Genomic DNA, 20,808 nt, shown 5'->3' on the forward strand with positions numbered 1-20,808 from the left:
GAGTTTCCTGAAATTTGTCGTAACAAATTTTGTTTCTTACAGAATTCTTGGACAAGAAGGTGTCTTTGAAGACTATAGACGAAACCGTTATTATGAAAAACCTTTTCAAAAACGGCGTAGAGTAAATTTTGAAATTTGTAAATCAATTTACAATGAAGATATGGAACGTAGGATAAAGTTTACAATGAGAAAAAACAGAGAAGATCCTTGGGTGGGAAGATAGAAGTGGAACACCCATAGTAAACTGTCGGTACCAGATATGTATTGTATTTACAAACTTAATTTGAGGAACACTTGTATTCCATCTAGCTTACAGAGAGAAGATTTGAATGTAAATTTACAAACTGAAAAGGAAATCAACCAATTAGGACTAGTTGTCTACCAATAAATATCCACAACACTCAGCTGTCAGTTACAGAACCCACCTACTTCTTGTGAAGTTGATAAGTGTGTGTACAACATGTAGAAAATAGGTGTTTATTAATGGATGTATAGAGGAAGAGAAATGTTACAGTTAATATTCCAGTTACTGGTCCTTCAAGTTTTCAAAACTGACATTCATGTAGATCCAATAAGAAAATATGAAGGAGGGCATTATTATCTGAGAGAATACTGTAAACATTATAAATCTAGAAAACCTGACCTTAGTTTGATATGATGGTCCAATATGTCATTTGCCTAAAACATGCACACTTATTCACTATGCATTACGTTAACCACAAACTTTCTTCTTAAGTAACTCCCTTTAAACTTTGTAAAACAGGTGAGGGAAGCATGTTATTACATTAACTGCTGGAAAATTTCTATGACCAAGATAATATATAATATTCATGGTAATGTCACATTTGTTTAGTTTTCCTACATGGTACAAATTATGGTTCACTAATATTTGCCTGTTTTACTAAAAATTCCCAAATGTACTGATTAAGAGATATTTCATCCTTGGTAGCCACTTTATAGTAGAGTTTATCACTACTATATTTTAGTGAGGTCCAGCTTTGTATAAGCCATATTTTTAAACTAAGAAAATTGTAATTACAAGTTATCTTTGTGAGCTGTGTCACCTTTCTTAGTGTTCAAAACTATAAATAATTTTTATGTATACAGTTTGCTGAAAAAGTTAGTGTGTGTAAAAACAGTGATCTGCAGTTTGTATCTTTTAATACAAAGTGTTGAAAAACTAAGTTATTAACAACTTTTAAGTATCATTTCTACTTGTTAGAAGTCCAGTCAAAGAACCACAACTTCCTTGTTTAAACTACCAGCAATAATTTATTGATGTATAGATTTAGTGAAGCTCTTATTATGAATGTTTAAATCTAGATTCTCAAAACAAACACTGATATAAACATTTTCTTGACCCTGTCACTACAGGTCATATGTCAAAGGCCATAACATTTGTTGACTTGCATTCAAAATGTTATTGAACAACTATTTTATGAATTTGTCAAACTGTAGATTATAATTCAGATTTTAGTAAATCTTAATTCAGATGTCATCTTGTTCTTACAAAATGTTTCAAGGAGGTAGGTTCTGTCTTTAGTCTTCTTAATTTCATATTTATATAGAGAAATGTAGTGAAATCTTATTTCACATGCAAAATTTAAGTTGAAGCAGCAACAATGAACTGGGGTCATAATAACGAGGTAACTAGTTGTTAGATAATGTATTGTGACTGACAGTATACTACTCTCCATTATAACACACCCACGACAATGGTAGTGGATATGGTAATACGAGTGAATGTTCGTGAGGCATAAATGGAACTTTAGAATAAATAGCTTATCTTTTAACATTTATTATACTAAATGTGTAGTCATTCTGGAAAGAAACATAAGTTATTTCTTATGGTTGTTACAATAATAGGATTCCTATTGTTAGGGTACATAAAACAAATCTTAGAATTGTATTAAGGAGGTTTTAAAGATTACAGAAATGAATTGTGGGAATGAAGAATAGTTTAATCGCTTCATACGGTCTAGTAATGAAATATTTCATATTTCCATAAATATTGTGTGTACAAGACTTGTAATGTTCACTAAATTATGTAGATACACACACTGCACTACACGTTATAGAATGAATATTTAACATGCAAGTGTGTATATTTTATAGTGAGGCTGTTGGATAAAATGTCAGTTCATGATGAGGTGGAGAACTCTAGTTTTTGGATATTGTAAGCATGTTGTTCCTGGAGTTTCATGTAATTAATCAAACTTTAGAATAGTATTTAATAAACTCCCACATTAAAGGGAAAACACAGCACCTACATACATTACACATTTATTCCAGAGAAAGGACAAAGGCACTTCTCTAAAGAGTATCTGCTACGTGGTTATATTTTAGACTACATAGATTTCTCTATAAAGAGATATATATATATATATGCATTATCTACACTCAAAATATCAAGTTAAAACCTGATTCAACATCTTTGGTAGTTACATCCTTACACATTAAAACTATACACTTTATATCAGTACCACATGGAGGACTTTATAAACCCACGCACCTTCATAAAATATTTGGTTTACACATTAACTGTGAGTTTATCATTTGGAATCTGTTCCAGGTTAAGTATGAATTAAAAGATAAAGTCAACTTCCCTTCTAATCATTTAGATAACACGTTTCAATTATGACTTATTATAAATATACATTTTACTTATTTTTTTAAAAGAGTACATCAGACTAACATGTAAAGTGATTAAATAAAAACTCCATACATTCTGGATGGATGTGTTAATTACCTGGAGGTTACCAACAGAATACTACCTTGAACTGTCTTGGGGGGTAGTGAACATATGTCCACACTATCTGAAACTTTTCTTAACTACCACTACATATTAATATTAAAAAATAACTAACATTTCAAGCAAGCAATTTATCTTTACAAACTTAAAAAGCCTTAATTGAATACCATTAAATCACTCATTTATTATAAACCATAGGTATTTGTGTGCGTAAACATTTTTATCACTTAAGTTCTCTCTAACTGCAATCTTTGAAGTAAAATTTCACACATCTGATAAAATTACCAACTTTCCTCCTAACAAAAATTAACATGTTCTTTACTTTGGTAAAAATGAAACTACTGTTCTGAAACAATTTCATCATTAGTCAAAAAAACTTGTAGTGAAAATGTATGAATAATGTTTTCATAAGGATCACAGTAATCATAAGTTAAATAAATACAACATTTATTACATTAATTTGATTTGTTAAGACACCTAAATGTATTTCACAGACAGAGCCTAATTTACTTTGTTTTTTAAAGCTTGAAAATCTTACAGCCATCATGACAGAACAGGCTGTGCTTACAAAATCATAAACCCAACAGTTTAAAAATGAATTGTACTATTTATACATGTAAAGTCGTACCTCTTGGTTAAAGTGTTAAGTATCATAAAGACATACTTATATGTAGAATTAATGAAATAAAAACAGGTTGGTACATTAACAAAGGTGAAATGCATCTTTCTTTTCATTCTATACAGTGATACACTTTAACAGAATATCCACAATTAAACAGAATAATTCACCTTCAACTAAACTAAAATGTGACATTTCTGTAGCATTCATAGACTCAAAACACCAACAATGATAACAGTTAAATTATTCTTGTGTTGAACAATTTAACTTTCCTTTATAGTGCTTATTGTGGGTTTCCTCACACACCGACTTCTTGCGTTATTAGTGTTGCTCGGGTAGTTCTCTTATTGCTAATTTGAAGCACTAAAATGACCGTTACTTGAATGATTTTTTTATTACATGTAAAACACGTCTGTACAGTTAGTCAACCTCTGTTATCAGATGTAAATACCTTCAAGCACTTCTGTACATTACAATATGTTAAACTGTTTGATCATACCATGATTGTAAAATACTATATTCTTATTTTCATTATAAAAGCATTTTCAGTTCAACTATAAATTATCCTGTAATTGAATTACTGTTGGAAAAAGAAACCTAGAACCAATATTTACATAAATACAATACTACTATTTACAAACCATGCACGTGAAATACAGACAGTTCTAGTTTTAAATCTTGCTTTAATCATAATGTATTCCAGCAGTGAGTAAATGGACATAAGTTCAAATGTCATCTCCCACTAGCTAAACTGTAAACTCTCCCCATGAATTTGTTGCTGGAAAACCTATTAAATGTTTGAATCCTTGTGTAGATTTGGCCAGTTATAAGAATGAAGGACTAATAATTTGGTATTAAGACTTTTCTAATGGTTTCACTGATAAAACAAAAGTTTGTGACATTTATGAGATGAAGAGCTTATATCAGTAGAGGCAGTATGTTACCTTTCATATAAATAACACATCTATCGTACTTTACCACTTGAGTTGAAACTTTGAAGGCTATTTAGAGTGAAAGACAAGTTTAATCAGTTCTCTATGTAAAACAAACTGGTGTAAGGAAGATCACCTAACTATCGTGTTGTAACATAAATCATTTTCAGCTATAAGCACAATCTCTGGCCACGTGCCAATGTTCCATTCAGGATAGTGGGTTACAAAATTATCACCACCATAATGCAGCAGCTGGAACACTTTTAGGGTGACAAAAAGACTGTAGCCTAACAAATACAGCTCCACCTGAAAAGACAGTTTATAAAGTTTGATTTCAATGTTTATTTATCAAAAAAATATTCCATGAATTTGTACAAAAAACCAAACAATCATTAATTTGTTACTAATTTAAATAGATTTAAGTAATATGAACAATTCCTATTAATTAGTTTCTAAAAATATTCAGTGATTTAAAGTAGTAAATAACTTTAAGTACCAAAAATGTGGACCATGTGTCCAGTCTTAAGAGCTAAAGGCCTAACAACTACAGTAGCAGTATTAATAAGGCACATTAAATTTGTGCTTTGATATAACGGAAGAGCAAAAATACTTTATAGGCTTATGTTCTATACACAGTGCACATTACTCAATAAATAGTGAGTGAAACTGTTAATAATGTAAAAACTTAGAACAGAAAAACCTTGATTCATAATTGTTGTTAATGGTTTTTACTGAAGATAAACACTAAGAGAAGGGATGGCTGTTTAGTAAATTTATTTAACCTAATCTTAACAAATACTACTTAAGCCTTTAGCATAGTTGTAAAAAACAAATTTTCAGAAAATGTAAATAATACACATCTTAAAAGGCATTATTCTATGGATTTCAACATGCTGACTCTAGGATTCTGAAAAGGGATCTGGTGGAACAGGGAACCTTTTGTTCAACAAAATACACTATACATTAAATGTTCATTTTTGTATTAACACTGATAAGTACGTGTAAACCATTCGGTTACTTCCAGGTTCAACACCAAACATTCTTGAAGCTTACAACAGAAGAAAGAACTCAGTAGTTGATGTGCTCATGTCTTTTTATGATGTAATAAATTAGAATTTGTGTAAATTAACAAATAACGTTCTAGCAATATGTACACAAGGATTTTCTTGTTCTATTGATAAAAATTACATACAGCTATACTTGTTAAAAATACAAAACTTGTACACACGTATACTAACCATGCTACAAGTACAACAAAAACAAAAGTTTATGTAGTGCTGAGTAAGGTGAGTTTCAAGCCTTATGTAGGCGTGTGTGTCAAAAACACAAACAAGTTTACAATTAAATATAACACGTAGCTTGTGTGATAAAAACTAAAATTATCCAGTGTTACACCATTACTGTCAATTTTACCTCTCTTATATGTTTAGTTTGCTTAAGGGCATTTAAATGGTTTAGCATCAGATCCTTTGGAGTTCTCGAGGTTTCCCTTGCAAACAATAACCAGATGAATACTGGGAGGTTTTCCTGGGACTGGTATCTAGGGTATAGTTCTATAGCTGAAACCAACATAAGAAGTTTCACAGCTTCCATTAAGTGGAGGTCCAGAGTGGGATTGCTGTTTAGCTTGGTCACCAGGAAATCCTCTACATCAGTGGTGGTTATGGCTACTTCCTTCTCCTGAAAACACAAGGAACCATCTCTCAAAATTAAAATATAATCAGTTTTAATTTAAATCAGAGAACAACAATACAGTTTCCATTGTTTTTTTTAACAAATATGAAAACTTCAACTGCATTGGTTCTATAACTTTAAGAATAGTACCAATGAACAAATATATGTACACTTTAAACAATAACATAAAATATAAAAGAACATTACATATCTTTATAGAAAAGGGTAAAGAAATATCCATATCTACCACCAAACAGTAGTTAGTAACAGTTCAACTTGATCAAGGATATGTACAGCATCATAGTATAGGAAAGTGGAATAAATAGAAACAAACAACTGTAGTGTACGGAACACCTGACACACAGTGTACAGACAAATAGAAACAAACAACTGTAGTGTACGGAACACCTGCCACACAGTGTACAGACAAATAGAAACAAACAACTGTAGTGAACGGAACTCCTGCCACACAGTGTACAGACAAATAGAAACAAACAACTGTAGTGTACGAAACACCTGCCACACAGTGTACAGACAAATAGAAACAAACAACTGTAGTGTACGGAACTCCTGCCACACAGTGTAGAGACAAATAGAAACAAACAACTGTAGTGTATGGAATACCTGCCACACAGTGTACAGACAAATAGAAACAAACAAACTGTAGTGTACGGAACACCTGCCACACAGTGTACAGACAAATAGAAACAAACAACTGTAGTGCACGGAACACCTGCCACACAGTGTACAGACAAATAGAAACAAACAAACTGTAGTGTATGGAACACCTGCCACACAGTGTACAGACAAATAGAAACAAACAACTGTAGTGTACGGAACACCTGACACACAGTGTACAGACAAATAGAAACAAACAACTGTAGTGCACGGAACACCTGCCACACAGTGTACAGACAAATAGAAACAAACAAACTGTAGTGTATGGAACACCTGCCACACAGTGTACAGACAAATAGAAACAAACAAACTGTAGTGTACGGAACACCTGCCACACGGTGTACAGACAAATAGAAACAAACAACTGTAGTGCACGGAACACCTGCCACACAGTGTACAGACAAATAGAAACAAACAAACTGTAGTGTACGGAACACCTGCCACACTGTGTACACACAAATAGAAACAAACAACTGTAGTGTACGGAACACCTGCCACACAGCGTACAGACAAATAGAAACAAACAACTGTAGTGTACGGAACACCTGCCACACAGCGTACAGACAAATAGAAACAAACAACTGTAGTGCACGGAACACCTGCCACACGGTGTACAGACAAATAGAAACAAACAACTGTAGTGTACAGAATACCTGCCACACAGTGTACTGACAAATAGAAACAAACAACTGTAGTGCACGGAACACCTGCCACACGGTGTACAGACAAATAGAAACAAACAACTGTAGTGCACGGAACACCTGCCACACGGTGTACAGACAAATAGAAACAAACAACTGTAGTGTACGGAACACCTGCCACACACACAGTGTACAGACAAATAGAAACAAACAACTGTAGTGCACGGAACACCTGCCACACAGTGTACAGACAAATAGAAACAAACAACTGTAGTGCACGGAACACCTGCCACACAGTGTACAGACAAATAGAAACAAACAACTGTAGTGTACGGAACACCTGCCACACAGTGTACAGACAAATAGAAACAAACAACTGTAGTATATGGAACACCTGCCACACAGTGTACAGACAAATAGAAACAAACAAACTGTAGTGTATGGAACACCTGCCACACAGTGTACAGACAAATAGAAACAAACAACTGTAGTGCACGGAACACCTGCCACACAGTGTACAGACAAATTAGAAACAAACAACTGTAGTGCACGGAACACCTGCCACACGGTGTACAGACAAATAGAAACAAACAACTGTAGTGAACGGAACACCTGCCACACAGTGTACAGACAAATGTACTAAATAAAAACAATATTTAGCTATTGTTAACGAATCAAAGCCACACAGTGTACAGACAAATGTAATAAATAAAAACAATATTTAGCTATTGTTAACGAATCAAAGCCACACAGTGTACAGACAAATGTAATAAATAAAAACAATATTTAGCTATTGTTAACGAATCAAAGCCACACAGTGTACAGACAAATGTAATAAATAAAAACAATATTTAGCTATTGTTAACGAATCAAAGCCACACAGTGTACAGACAAATGTAATAAATAAAAACAATATTTAGCTATTGTTAACGAATCAAAGCCACACAATGTACAGACAAATGTAATAAATAAAACCAATATTTAGCTATTGTTAACGAATCAAAGCCACACAGTGTACAGACAAATGTAATAAATAAAAACAATATTTAGCTATTGTTAACGAATCAAAGCCACACAGTGTACAGAGAAATGTAATAAAGAAAAACAATATTTAGCTATTGTTAACGAATCAAAGCCACACAGTGTACAGACAAATGTAATAAAGAAAAACAATATTTAATTATTGTTAATAAATCAAAGCCACACAGGTTCGTTACCAAAATATTTTTCAATCACTTACAGTTTCCTCCAACATTTGTAAACAAGTCTGGAAGCCTTGAAGACAGTTTGTTTTTCTGTATGGAAGTTCCTCACTGAAGTTCCATAGTTTTAACCAAGGGCAGGAATCAGAAAGCCACTTCTCCAACTTCTATGAATTAGTAATTATGTATTAATGTAATTTATAATTATGATGCCAGAGTTTACATCAAAATATTTTACCGATAAACATATTGGCTATATTTGAATATCTTTTTCTAACTACTTTGTATGGAGGATTGAATCACTATCGAAACACACATGGAAATGTGGCCAATAGTTCTTTAGACCAATATTAATAGAGACAAACTCTGACAACTGTAATATCTATTCTTATACAGCTTACTGTGATATGACACTGGAGAGTACACGTCTTTATATTTGTGGGATTCTTGCTAACATTGTAACGATACATTGTTTTGTTACACACATACAATACAGGTCTCCAAAATAACACCACAAACTTTTAGACTACCATTTACAACTTCCTATCATCAGCTTCTTATTGTAGCTACACATCTAAATATTATTCTACAACTGGTACAATGCAGTGTAGATACATTATGAATTTAATGTTGTACTTTCATTATATAAATGTTAACAGTGAGATACTTATTACAGTTGTGTGATAGAAACAGTGGACAATATTTAAATTTGTTTTCAAACATGAAAAGAGAAGTTAAATATTGTGAAAACTTCATAGTGAAATCAAACAGGTAATTTTATTACACATTTCTTACTGAGATAAGAGAATAGTTATAACCTGATACACAGTAGATGCACCTCCATAATGCTGAAGCACTGGAAGACCCTGAGATAAAGCTTGGAATAATGATGCTCTTAGAGCACAGTATTCATCTCTTCTGACCAATCGTAGCTTGTTCCACCCATAGGAAGAAATTATCTGGATATAACCCTGCAGAAGTTTAAATGACTAACTTCAATATATTCAAATTATGCACACAAAATTTAAACATATCATTTTGCATTGTACCACATAACACGTTTTCAAAAACATTCATATGCTCCTATTAACTACAAAATATTCTTCTAATATATGTATCTTGTATGTTAAAAACAAAAGTTTCCAAAGATATAAAATAGTTCCAAGTGTTTTCACTTCTGAGACATTAGTTTTTTCTAAATATTAAAATATCCCTAATTTAAAAAACAAATGTTTATTCTGTATGTACTCAAGAGTTGATCGTTAACCATCCGTATTAAAACTGACATCACTGACAACTGAAACACATTTTGTGTGTGAAGAAAACAGAAACAAGATATGAAAATAGGAACACAGATTTGATTACTTTATATATTTTGTTTAATTTGACAACATTGTAGTTTTTATTTGTTACATATATAATTTAAATTATTTACCATTTGAGTGCAATATTTTAAGCATGAACAAATAGATACTTTTCACAGAAATTAGCACAACATCAGTTGCATCAAATGTCAGCTTTTACCAAATCATCTACATACTAATCAGTTGTATCAAGTGTCAGCTTTTACCCAATTAACTACATACTAATCAGTTGTATCAAGTGTCAGCTTTTACCCAATTAACTACATACTAATCAGTTGTATCAAGTGTCAGCTTTTACCCAATTAACTACCCACTCTTTCATTAAATAAATAGAAACAGGAATTCATCTGATAAAAGATTAGACAACAAATCTGACTAGTAACTATCTTCAGAAAGGTTTCCAGAGCTCTGACCATGTGATTGAAATGGACGTTTTTTTGTTTGATTTTTAAAGTTACCTTAGTGAATACAGTGGACAAAAGAATGGTTTAATTTCTTATCTACATAAATATACTGTCTGTCGTCCGTTATCTACCTAATACAGTAAGACCTGTCTAAGCCAGAAACCTGTACAAACCAGAAATATCAAAATTTTGCAGCATTAGCTTAAGATTTCTCTTATAAAAAGCCCTCTGTGAGGTGGAATATACGTAGCATGGACAGAAAACTATTTTTCACCTACCTCATCTATCAATGAGTAGGATTAGAACCTGAGTATAGCAGAAAATGTTTTTGATTAAATATTATTTAAATAAAAATTCTTATAATTATTAATAAATTCTCAGACATTTTGTTACAGTAAGTGTTGGTCAAATATATTCTGGTTTTTTTCTGCCGTCATCATTCCAGGGGTCCCTGTTTGAAAGAACGATTGATTGTACTTTTGGTTGCATTTGCCTATGAAAAACTAGATACCATGGGTAACAGGAATCTGCACTGTTTCAAAGATTTAAGGAAGAATCAACTTACTGTAGAATGGAAAGCAAACAATAAAATGTAGATGACAAGTGCTATATTCAAGAAATTTGTGAACAAATTAAACACAAGAATAAAACAAGAAAATAGGAATATTCCACTTTTGCTAGATAATGCAACTTGTCACCCAAAAGTTCAACTTTTGAAATGTTCATTTAGTCTTTCTACCTCCATGTACATCAGTTCTACAGCCACTAGATAATGGAATTATACAGTGTAAAAAATTTAAATACAGAAAACTGTTGCTTCAGCATATTATTACAAACATGGATGACTGTAAAAGAGCATCTGAAATGACTATGAAAATTGACGTGTTAGATCCAATGGCAATTTTAAGTCATTCAATCAAATGCTTAAAAGATGAATGCATAATAAAGTGCTTTCAAAAGTGTGGTTTTATTCTTAATAAGGCAGAGACTGCGGAGTTGTTTGTTATGACGATTCTAGTGAAATCCAAACACTGATTGATACAGATGTTCTGCGAATGTTACCAAGTGTTTTAACAGAAACTGATGAAGTTGATTTAAGATCTATAATACAATTGCAAAATAGTAACAGTGTGAGATACAGAAAATGAACAAAATGGAAAGACAGTGAGGAAATAGAAATTCTTACTTCATTGCAAGTGTTAAATTAATTCTATCAAATTGTATGCAAAAACCGGGGAAAATGAACTTCATGAAAAGGCCATAAAATTGGTATTCTCTTTTAACCGCATGAAAGCCCATTAAAAATAAAATGAAACAGTTGGAATTGGACACTTTCTTCAAATAAATTTAAGATTTTGTGTACTTGTGTATATTTTGATTATCCATTTTTGTTCTTATTCTAATAAATATAACAAACAGTATAATAACTTTATTAACAAAGTCTTACTTCCATTCACTCAAGCAAGTATAGAGTTCCAATCAAGAATTGTATATAATTAAGGAAATGCATGTTCACTATGTCCAAGCCAGAAATTTTACTCAATCCTGTGCAATCCCACCTTAGACAGGTTTTACTGTACTACGGTCTGTTGTTGTTATCTACATAAATATAATAGTACTGTCGTATTTCCATGTAACTACTTCACAGGTCATGGATAAATTTATATTATGAATATAAACAATTATAGACAAAAGAAACTTTTCATGTTATAAGATAATCTTTCACTAATCATGAATTTACAGACTTCCACCCAGAGGATGGCTACTACAGCTAGTTTATCGAATAATATGTTTTTACATGTATTGCATTCAAACAAGATACATAAATAAGCTGGCTTGTAGTTTAAATGATGCCGTATTTGTTAGATATAATAATACTAGCCAAGATCGATGTTAGATATTAGTACCTAGCCTGACGAAGGTGCAAGTAATGTTAAAACTGGACAATAAACATGTTTATCTAGAAATATTGATTAAATCAAGGTCTCAAAAGTTAATTAATTAAACAATCAATGTTTCTGATTATTATGGTTTTCATTTACACAAAATAGCAAGGTAATCAAAACACATTAGTTGTTATTGGTTTTATTAGTGTACGTTTCTTCACAATCCATCAGGACACCTAACTAACCAAAGTAGTGACTAATGTTCATGTTTACTACTTATGTACCAAATGTTACCTAGGATTTATTTTAAATCAAAAACCTTGTTGTATAACTTTTTAGGTTCTGTAGTCATTACTAGACAGATCAACAACAGTTTAATACTAGGTTAACCTGTACACACATAATAACTGTTTAATTATCATCAGCTTTAGCTATGTAAGAATCACCGAAGGGGGTAACAAAAGTCTTGCAGCCCTCATGTACTTCCTACACACTACCCAGTACAGTAAGCTTCAAGTTATGTGATTTATCAGCATACTTAGATGTTACTATAGTTTCTTACAACTTGTTCTTTGAAATATAAATGTTTTTAACCTCTAAAGTTACTTCAGAATCAACAATTTATGTTTTGTATACTTATAAAATTATTATGTTTACATTTTTCACAATGATGATGAAATTAAAATAAATTTTGGAACATCCGTAAGGAGATTTTTTCACATTAATCACATTAATCTAAGCAACAGAAATCAACTACTGGCATCCCAAGTTTTCTCGCAACAGAAATCAACTACTGGCATCCAAACAGAAATCAACTACTGGCATCCAAAGAAATCAACTTTCCCAAGTTTTCGCAACAGAAATCAACTACTGGCATCCAAACAGAAATCAACTACTGGCATCCAAAGTTTTGGCATCCAAAGTTTTCTCGCAACAGAAATCAACTACTGGCATCCAAAGTTTTCTCGCAACAGAAATCAACTACTGGCATCCAAAGTTTTCTCGCAACAGGTTTTCTCGCAACAGAAATCAACTACTGGCATCCCAAAGTTTCTAGCAACAGAAATCAACTACTGGCATCCCAAAGTTTCTAGCAACAGAAATCAACTACTGGCATCCCAAAGTTTCTAGCAACAGAAATCAACTACTGGCATCCCAAAGTTTCTAGCAACAGAAATCAACTTCTGGCATCCCAAGTTTTCTAGCAACAGAAATCAACTACTGGCATCCAAAGTTTCTAGCAACAGAAATCAACTACTGGCATCCCAAGTTTTCTAGCAACAGAAATCAACTACTGGCATCCCAAGTTTTCTAGCAACAGAAATCAACTACTGGCATCACAAGTTTTCTAGCAACAGAAATCAACTACTGACATTACAAGTTTTCCTGCCAACCATACATGTTATAATGTTTGTTTGTTTGTTTGTTTTTACGATCAAAAAGTTTTACACACAATTATGTTTTATCTATTATAAACTATGGCAAGCCTTAATCATCATTGGATAAAATCAGTAAATTTTAATAAGTTTAATTGTTCTGAATATTTGGAAGTAAATCCATGGAATGATATTATTCTTGTTACAGGTTTCACACCATGCTGCATGTGTGTATATTTTCATGTTAAATATAAAAATAAATGACTTAATTCAAATTATTATATCAACCATGAGGAGTTTAAAAATAATTTCAAAACAAGCGGAAAACCAGGAGATTAAATCTCACACGAGAGTAATCAATCAATTAGAGAACATGACTAATTAAAGAGTCCAGCAACTAATCAATTAATAAGTTACACTTATTGTTGAATTTTAAACTTTTTTTTTTTTTTTTTAAAGGTGAGGTTCACTGTTTGGAAACAGTCCCTTACATACACTTACTACAGTATATGTGAATAACCAATCAGCAGCTTAGAATGTGTCCAGAATGGTTTTCTCAGCCATTTTGATCAATAAAAATATTACCATATTCTTTTGATCCACGATTTCAATGAGGTAGGTTGTGTCTCAAGTCTGCCCAAAGTTTCATATTTGTTAAAATCTAAGCACGTCTTAGTTACTAAGCTTAATAAATTAGTGAAATTCTGTGGTATCAGTGTAATTGATTTTTTGGTTATTCGACTGTATATATAAAAACGTATAAAAATTGTTTGATATCCTCCATGTGCAAAGTTTTAAAAGGCTTAGCAACCATGTCAAGCAGTAAACAAGTAAAAAGACTGCAGCAAGAAGAGAACTTAACTTCTTGATTTATTGTTATACATTTTAAGAAAAATAAGTTTAATAATTTATTTCTAAGTAGTAATAATCTATATATAGTTACGAAACCTAAGCTACTTAGACTAAACATTTGTAATTTCTTGTTATAATGTGTAATCATACTAGCATGAAAAAAAGTTACAGCCCACATATAGTTACAATATATAAAAATATAAAGCCTCACTGAAAACAAATGTTTTCAATGTATTTAGGAGGTTTTAGAAATTACACAAATAATAGAGATTTTTGGGACAGAGAATAGTTTTTAATCATAACATGCAATCACTTTGTACTCAAACTAGTGACAAAGCAGATTATATTTACAAAAAACTTTTGTAAAAATATTTCATTAAAAAATCTAATTTTTTGCACACAAAATATTTGTAACCTTTACTGAAAGTTCACAATATTTTGTGAAGATAAACATGCAGTATGAAAAGTTATAGTATAAACACTTAACATGTGCAAACGTGTTGATGAACTTGTATGTTACACGGAATCTGTAGCGAAAAGGTTAACGCTATTAAAAATGGAAGTATTAATGGGAGATGTCAAGTATTCCCATGAGACTGTTTCACCCAGCTAAACACATTTAGCAGAAGAGATCAACCAATGGAGTTTCATGACACCGACCAATCCATATACATTTCCTTCATTTGTAGATGTTGCTTTATCTATTCTTTAGAATGACTAAGGGTAGCCACAAAACTACTGAAGAACTGGCATGTGTAAGAAAATTTTATGTAAAGCACCAGCTTGTTGCAAAACTGGCAAAAAATATTGAACTACAGAAAATTAATGATCCCTGGTGGCAACTGCTAACTAAACAAGCAAATTCTTAAAGTTTCTTTTATATTTTCCAAACTAGTTATTCATGAAGATTGAAAAGCATGTTAACTTATTCATCACAATTGAAAAGCATGTTACCTTAACTTATTCATCAAGATTGAAAAGCATGTTACCTTAACTTATTCATCAAGATTGAAAAGCATGTTACCTTAACTTATTCATCAAGATTGAAAAGCAGGTTATCTTAACTTTTTCATCAAGTTTGAAAAGCAGGTTACCTTAACTTATTCATCACGATTGAAAAGCATGTTACCTTAACTTATTCATCACGATTGAAAAGCATGTTACCTTAACTTATTCATCACGATTGAAAAGCATGTTACCTTAACTTATTCATCACGATTGAAAAGCATGTTACCTTAACTTATTCATCACGATTGAAAAGCATGTTACCTTAACTTATTCATCACGATTGAAAAGCATGTTACCTTAACTTAAGGTTTTTTTCATAGAACACGCCATTAACATGATACATTCAGTAACACAGAATACTTCAAGAGAATTAAGTCACGATTTTCCATTATTTACAAAATTAAGATTCCTCCAAGTTACATTTTCAGTTAACTAAAACAGTTTAGAAAATGAAAAATACTTAGAAGAATATTACAAAGAAACAAGGAAAATATTAAGTGATGTGAAACAACTCAAAATAAAATACATTACAGACAAGGCTTAACATTAGGATGTCTTAAATGATGGCAAAGTTAAAATTGATTCACATTCATTTCCTTCAACATTTACACTATATAATATTCAACATTCATTATATATAAAGAACATTTCATGTATCTTAAACTAATAGACTCCTCAACATACTGACAATGGACTAAACCACTTGTAACATACAATCCTTGTTATATATTATCTAACATGGCAATGTTATAGTACATAATAATAATAGAGGTATGTAATTCATATTGACTAATGGTACACAATAATAATAGAGGTATGTAATTCATGTTGACTAACTACTGTACTGACTTAACTGATGTTCTAATTATGACCTATGAGCATACAACATTAGGCTTTACTATATTACATGGTAGTTTTATTCTACAAATCCGACGTTTACATCAAACAACAACGGTTTAGATCTGATAAACTAATTTAAACCTTTCCCATCAGACAAGTCAAAGTGCATGTCACAACCTTTCAGTTACATTCAAAATTTAAACTACTGTATTGTTAATATATATGAATAAACTTGACATAAAATGTAGTTTACCTTTTTCAACAGGGGTCCTTTTACACACTTCTCTGTGCAAGTCACTGTGTTAAGTTGAAACTAAATACCTTTATTACCATAAATAATGAAAATTACCATCATGTGTTATAATTTGAAGTTTTATTTTACCAAAGTTCTTTACTTGAAAATTCTTTTAAAAAACCTATTAAAACGTCCGATGTTGTCATGTGACCAACAATATTAGAAAATTTTCTACTTTGACTTTGTATCTTCAGTAATACCATGGTAGTTGAGGGTTCATCTAAACAAGTTGCTTACGTAACCTTTTGACTCGTCCATTTCAAAGTTCTCTGAATGAATATCACTGAAACAAGTAATAAATGTTTAACCCCTGAAAGCTGCCACACCCACCTTAAACAGATCTGTTTGACTTTTATAGCCTATATGTAGATGTTAATTTCACGTGTATAACAATTAGTTTATACTATAAACTAACAATGGGACACAGATCTCATCACAGATTATATGAATTTCACTGTAGCATTATTGGATGCTTAACATACCACATGGGACCTATTGGCCCAGCTTGCTTGTTCCATCCTTAAAACTAAATTAAAATAATCAAAAATAAATAAATAAATCTTAAAGTCAACCTTTATCAGCCATATACTCAAGTTTTTCTTAAACTCATTTAAATTTACTGCCTTACCATCTGAAAACAACCCATTCCAAGAACCAAACACCCTGTTAGAAAAGTGAAACTCAACTGAAGGTGACTCCTATCCTGCCAAAATTTATATTTAAATAAGGTTATATAGGGTTAAAAATAATTACTTTTTTCTGGTTTGGTTTGTTTTTCACAAAGAGCCATGAAAGCTATCTACACTAGCCATCCCTAATAAATCAGCAATATACTAGAGAAACCAGCTAAACATCACCAACAACTCTTGGGCTACTGTTTTAGCAATTAAAAATGGGATTGACTGTAACACTATAACACCACCAAAACTGAAAGGGTGAGCATGTTTGGTGATGGATAGTCTGTAACCTGCAGACTACAGATCAAGCACCTTAACCACCAGAAGTGAAAACTGAATTGTTTGACCACTGTTGGGCTAATTCATTTATAATTTATTACAATGTTCAGTACATTACGATCAACTAGCCAGAATAGATATTTTTTTTCTTTTCAGGTAGCCTAATTTTAAATCTTTACAAAATGCAACCATTAATTTTCAGCCCTTATTTATCTGCCATCTATGATTCTAAGTGATTATGTATTTCCCACCTAAATAAAATGAATTTTCTGTTATTCCTATTGAAATATTCACATTTCTATTCCTCAAGTCTTTTACCTGACTATCAACACGATTGTAGGGAGTCATTTACAAAATCTTGAGGAAACTAAAACAATGCATTTTTATATTTAATTGACCAACTCACCTTTGTTAAGATGTCAACTTGTGATGTGGCTTTACTTTCTTGCATCTTACAGACCAACTCTTCAACATTTATTACTTTTCCAATACATTTAACTACTTCCAGACTGGGTGACTCATCACAGTATGCAGAATCCCAAATGGCACATTTCTCACCCTGTTTGGCTGGTACTGGAAGTTTGTTCTTCATTACCAAAAACTGCAATGAATTTCCATTTCTATCTTTTTTTATTACGTTGTCTACCAAAGATGTTTCATGCTTAAAACTGTGCTTCTCTACTTGGTCATTTAAAGTAACCTGACTACTAGTATCACAACATTCATCTGTAACTTCAAGTTCCAGCGTGTTCTGTCTTGAAAACCTATCGACAGATCCTTGGAAACCACTTTCAACTGAGCTAAAGAAAGATGACGCACCAGGTGATACGAAAGAGCTTTCATTTGAAAGTGGACTAACCAGACTGTAACCACCAACCACCTCTTGTGGAACAGAACAATGGATACTCTTATCTTCAAGGTAGGAACTAAACGTGTGACTTCGTATTAGTAGTTTTTTCTGCACTTTGGGAGATCTTTTGTATGCAATAGCTAGTTGTATTTGTTTTGCCAAAAGCCCACATGGAGTACTCATTGACCTAGGCTTTGTTTTAATTACATTATCAACTACATCACATGATTCAGACTTACTAACATTCTTGTTATAACTCCAGTTATCATTCTTGTTTATGGTTAACTGGCTTTTTAACATTAATTTGTTTCTTTCTGAAGAGGACATTTTTCCTGAAGAATTTCTGTCTATTTCAAAAGTTTCAACAACTGAATTGTTTTCAACTTTTGGGAGACAACAAGAATCCCATTCTAAACTCTGAGGCCCTCTGTTGAACCCATCATCATTACAAGGAGAATCAGAGTCCAAAGAGTTACCAAAGTCACTCCCACTATCAAGAATTACCCCATCATAATTTGAAGGAAGGTGTACAGGCTGTGAAACGGCTGAAGGCAATTCTTTGGAGAATTTATAAATTACTTTTTTGTACCTTGATAATGAAAAGTTTAGAATATCGTCAACAGGGGTATCTACTGGCAGTGATGCATTAGAACCAAGATCAGTTCTTTGAGAATCATGTTTGTCTTCAAGTGGTGGTTTCTGGGTCTCGACATTGAACGACGTCTGTGGGGATTCTACATCTCTCAACAATCCTCGGTACCAAATCTTGGCTTTGTGCAAATTTATCACATCAAGCACACCACTGTTTCTAGCACTCTCACAAGAATGCTGTTCAACTTCACTGAGTGGCACACTAGTTATTTCCCAAATATGCTGTGGTGGTTGGCGATATACTTTCATGTTCACCACATCTGCATCCAACTCTAGTACAGCTTCTTTAAGTTCATTCAGTTGGTTCTGTAGTTTATCTAATTTTTCTACAGTAGATAACCCAATGTCGTCAGCACTGGACTGTACATCTAAACTGAACTCAGAGTATTCGCTATCTAATGATATATCTCGCCACAGTTTATCAGTCCGAGAATTACTTCTACCAAATTTATCAGACAATTGAGAACTACTTCTTTTGAACATGTCAGAGAAACTGCTAAGACTCTCTCCAGAGAAATCTCTTCTTAATTGTCCTCCTTGAGTATTGGATACCAACATATTAGCATTTCCACTCAAGTTTTCTTCTTGATTTATGTATTCTGATATACTATAGTTACCTTTTTTTTCAAACATGAAGTTTCTTTCTCTCAAAGAATGTGGACTAAAATTTCCCTTCAAAGAATCAGCATCATGAGACCAAAAACTGCCTTCAAGGAACAAAGAATCACAATCATGTTCAACTGGATTAGAATCACTCCAAGAATGAGTAAGTGATGGAATCTTATCAGCATCTCTCGTTGATTGAATTGATGGTAATAAAGTCCCAGCTTCACCTAGCTGGATCCCTTCAACACTTTCCTCAAAAGGAAAGAAAGATTTGGAGGACTCTAAAGATCCTTCCTGTTGTTGTGAAGACAAAAATTGTCCACTTTCCTCTTCCAGATCGAATGATTTCTTTTTGAATGAATTTCTCTTCTTATGTCTTGTTTTAACAGAATGCATTCTGGAAGAATTAGGACTATGTGAAATACCATTACTACTCTCACTAAATGCATTACTTTGGTCATCAGATGTTGAAGGGAAAGGGTGGATTTTACGAAAATGGACCCCAGAGGTTTTGTTAAAAGAAACAGGTTCATACTGGTTACTTGATGTAATACCCATCACGCTCTCTTCATCTGTAAGGTCATCTGATGTGGTGTCCTATACAACAGTTGAACAGAAAAAAGCAATAAGAAACTGAAACATTAAACCTTCCCAATTATACGCATCATTTATAAACGTAAACATGTTAATACATAAAATGTGTCCACAAAAGAAAAAACATATCCTTTTGTACTTGAACAAAGTTGTCTTGTACCAACTGAATAAGACCAAATACTACCTGAATATAGTACGATTTGAAATACTTAAATTTGTATACAGTATTTCCACACAATAACGTATTAATAACACTGAAAGTTCTCACCAAGGTAAAAGTATCTGATACCTAAATCTGTAAAACACATTACATAATGTTTGGTTTAACAGTGTTTATTATAGTTTCTGTATATTACTGTTAAACAAAAGCAAAACATTATAATACAATGATCTATTAGTATAAAACAATTAATAGCTCAGTTATTATTAATCTATGTTTCTTTATAATCAAATATCAAACTGGGAGTCTCAGATACCAGTGAACAAATTTCAGGTGTATTGTACTTACAAAATGTGTATAGATTAATGTGAAGACAGCACTATCTGTATATAAAATAATGCTATCCTTGTCACAGATTAAATACATAAATAGTTGCACATTTATTAGTATTAAATATGATATGAAACT

General features: G+C 32.2%; 2 protein-coding genes across 18 annotated transcripts in view; one reads left to right on the forward strand and one right to left on the reverse strand.

The window, feature by feature from the left end:
* LOC143248465 (small ribosomal subunit protein bS21m-like) overlaps window positions 1–3,463 on the forward strand; it is a 49,810-nt gene extending 46,347 nt beyond the window's left edge. For both annotated transcript variants that reach the window (XM_076496861.1, XM_076496862.1), the window contains exon 3: window positions 43–3,463. In XM_076496861.1, coding sequence (XP_076352976.1) covers window positions 43–223 — 181 coding nt within the window. In that variant the 3' untranslated portion in view covers window positions 224–3,463. The remainder of the gene's footprint in view (window positions 1–42) is intronic.
* The window catches only part of LOC143248463 (uncharacterized), a 61,741-nt gene continuing 44,115 nt past the window's right edge, over window positions 3,183–20,808 (reverse strand). For all 16 annotated transcript variants that reach the window (XM_076496855.1, XM_076496845.1, XM_076496852.1 and 13 more), the window contains 5 exons: window positions 17,886–20,183; window positions 9,317–9,469; window positions 8,537–8,665; window positions 5,717–5,983; window positions 3,183–4,609 (listed from right to left, as the gene is read on the reverse strand). In XM_076496855.1, the coding sequence (XP_076352970.1) occupies window positions 4,436–4,609; window positions 5,717–5,983; window positions 8,537–8,665; window positions 9,317–9,469; window positions 17,886–20,144 (2,982 nt within the window). In that variant the 5' untranslated portion in view covers window positions 20,145–20,183 and the 3' untranslated portion in view covers window positions 3,183–4,435. The remainder of the gene's footprint in view (window positions 4,610–5,716; window positions 5,984–8,536; window positions 8,666–9,316; window positions 9,470–17,885; window positions 20,184–20,808) is intronic.

This window comes from Tachypleus tridentatus, chromosome 4 (genome assembly GCF_004210375.1).
Source record: "Tachypleus tridentatus isolate NWPU-2018 chromosome 4, ASM421037v1, whole genome shotgun sequence".
Classification (NCBI taxonomy): Eukaryota; Metazoa; Arthropoda; class Merostomata; order Xiphosura; family Limulidae; genus Tachypleus; species Tachypleus tridentatus.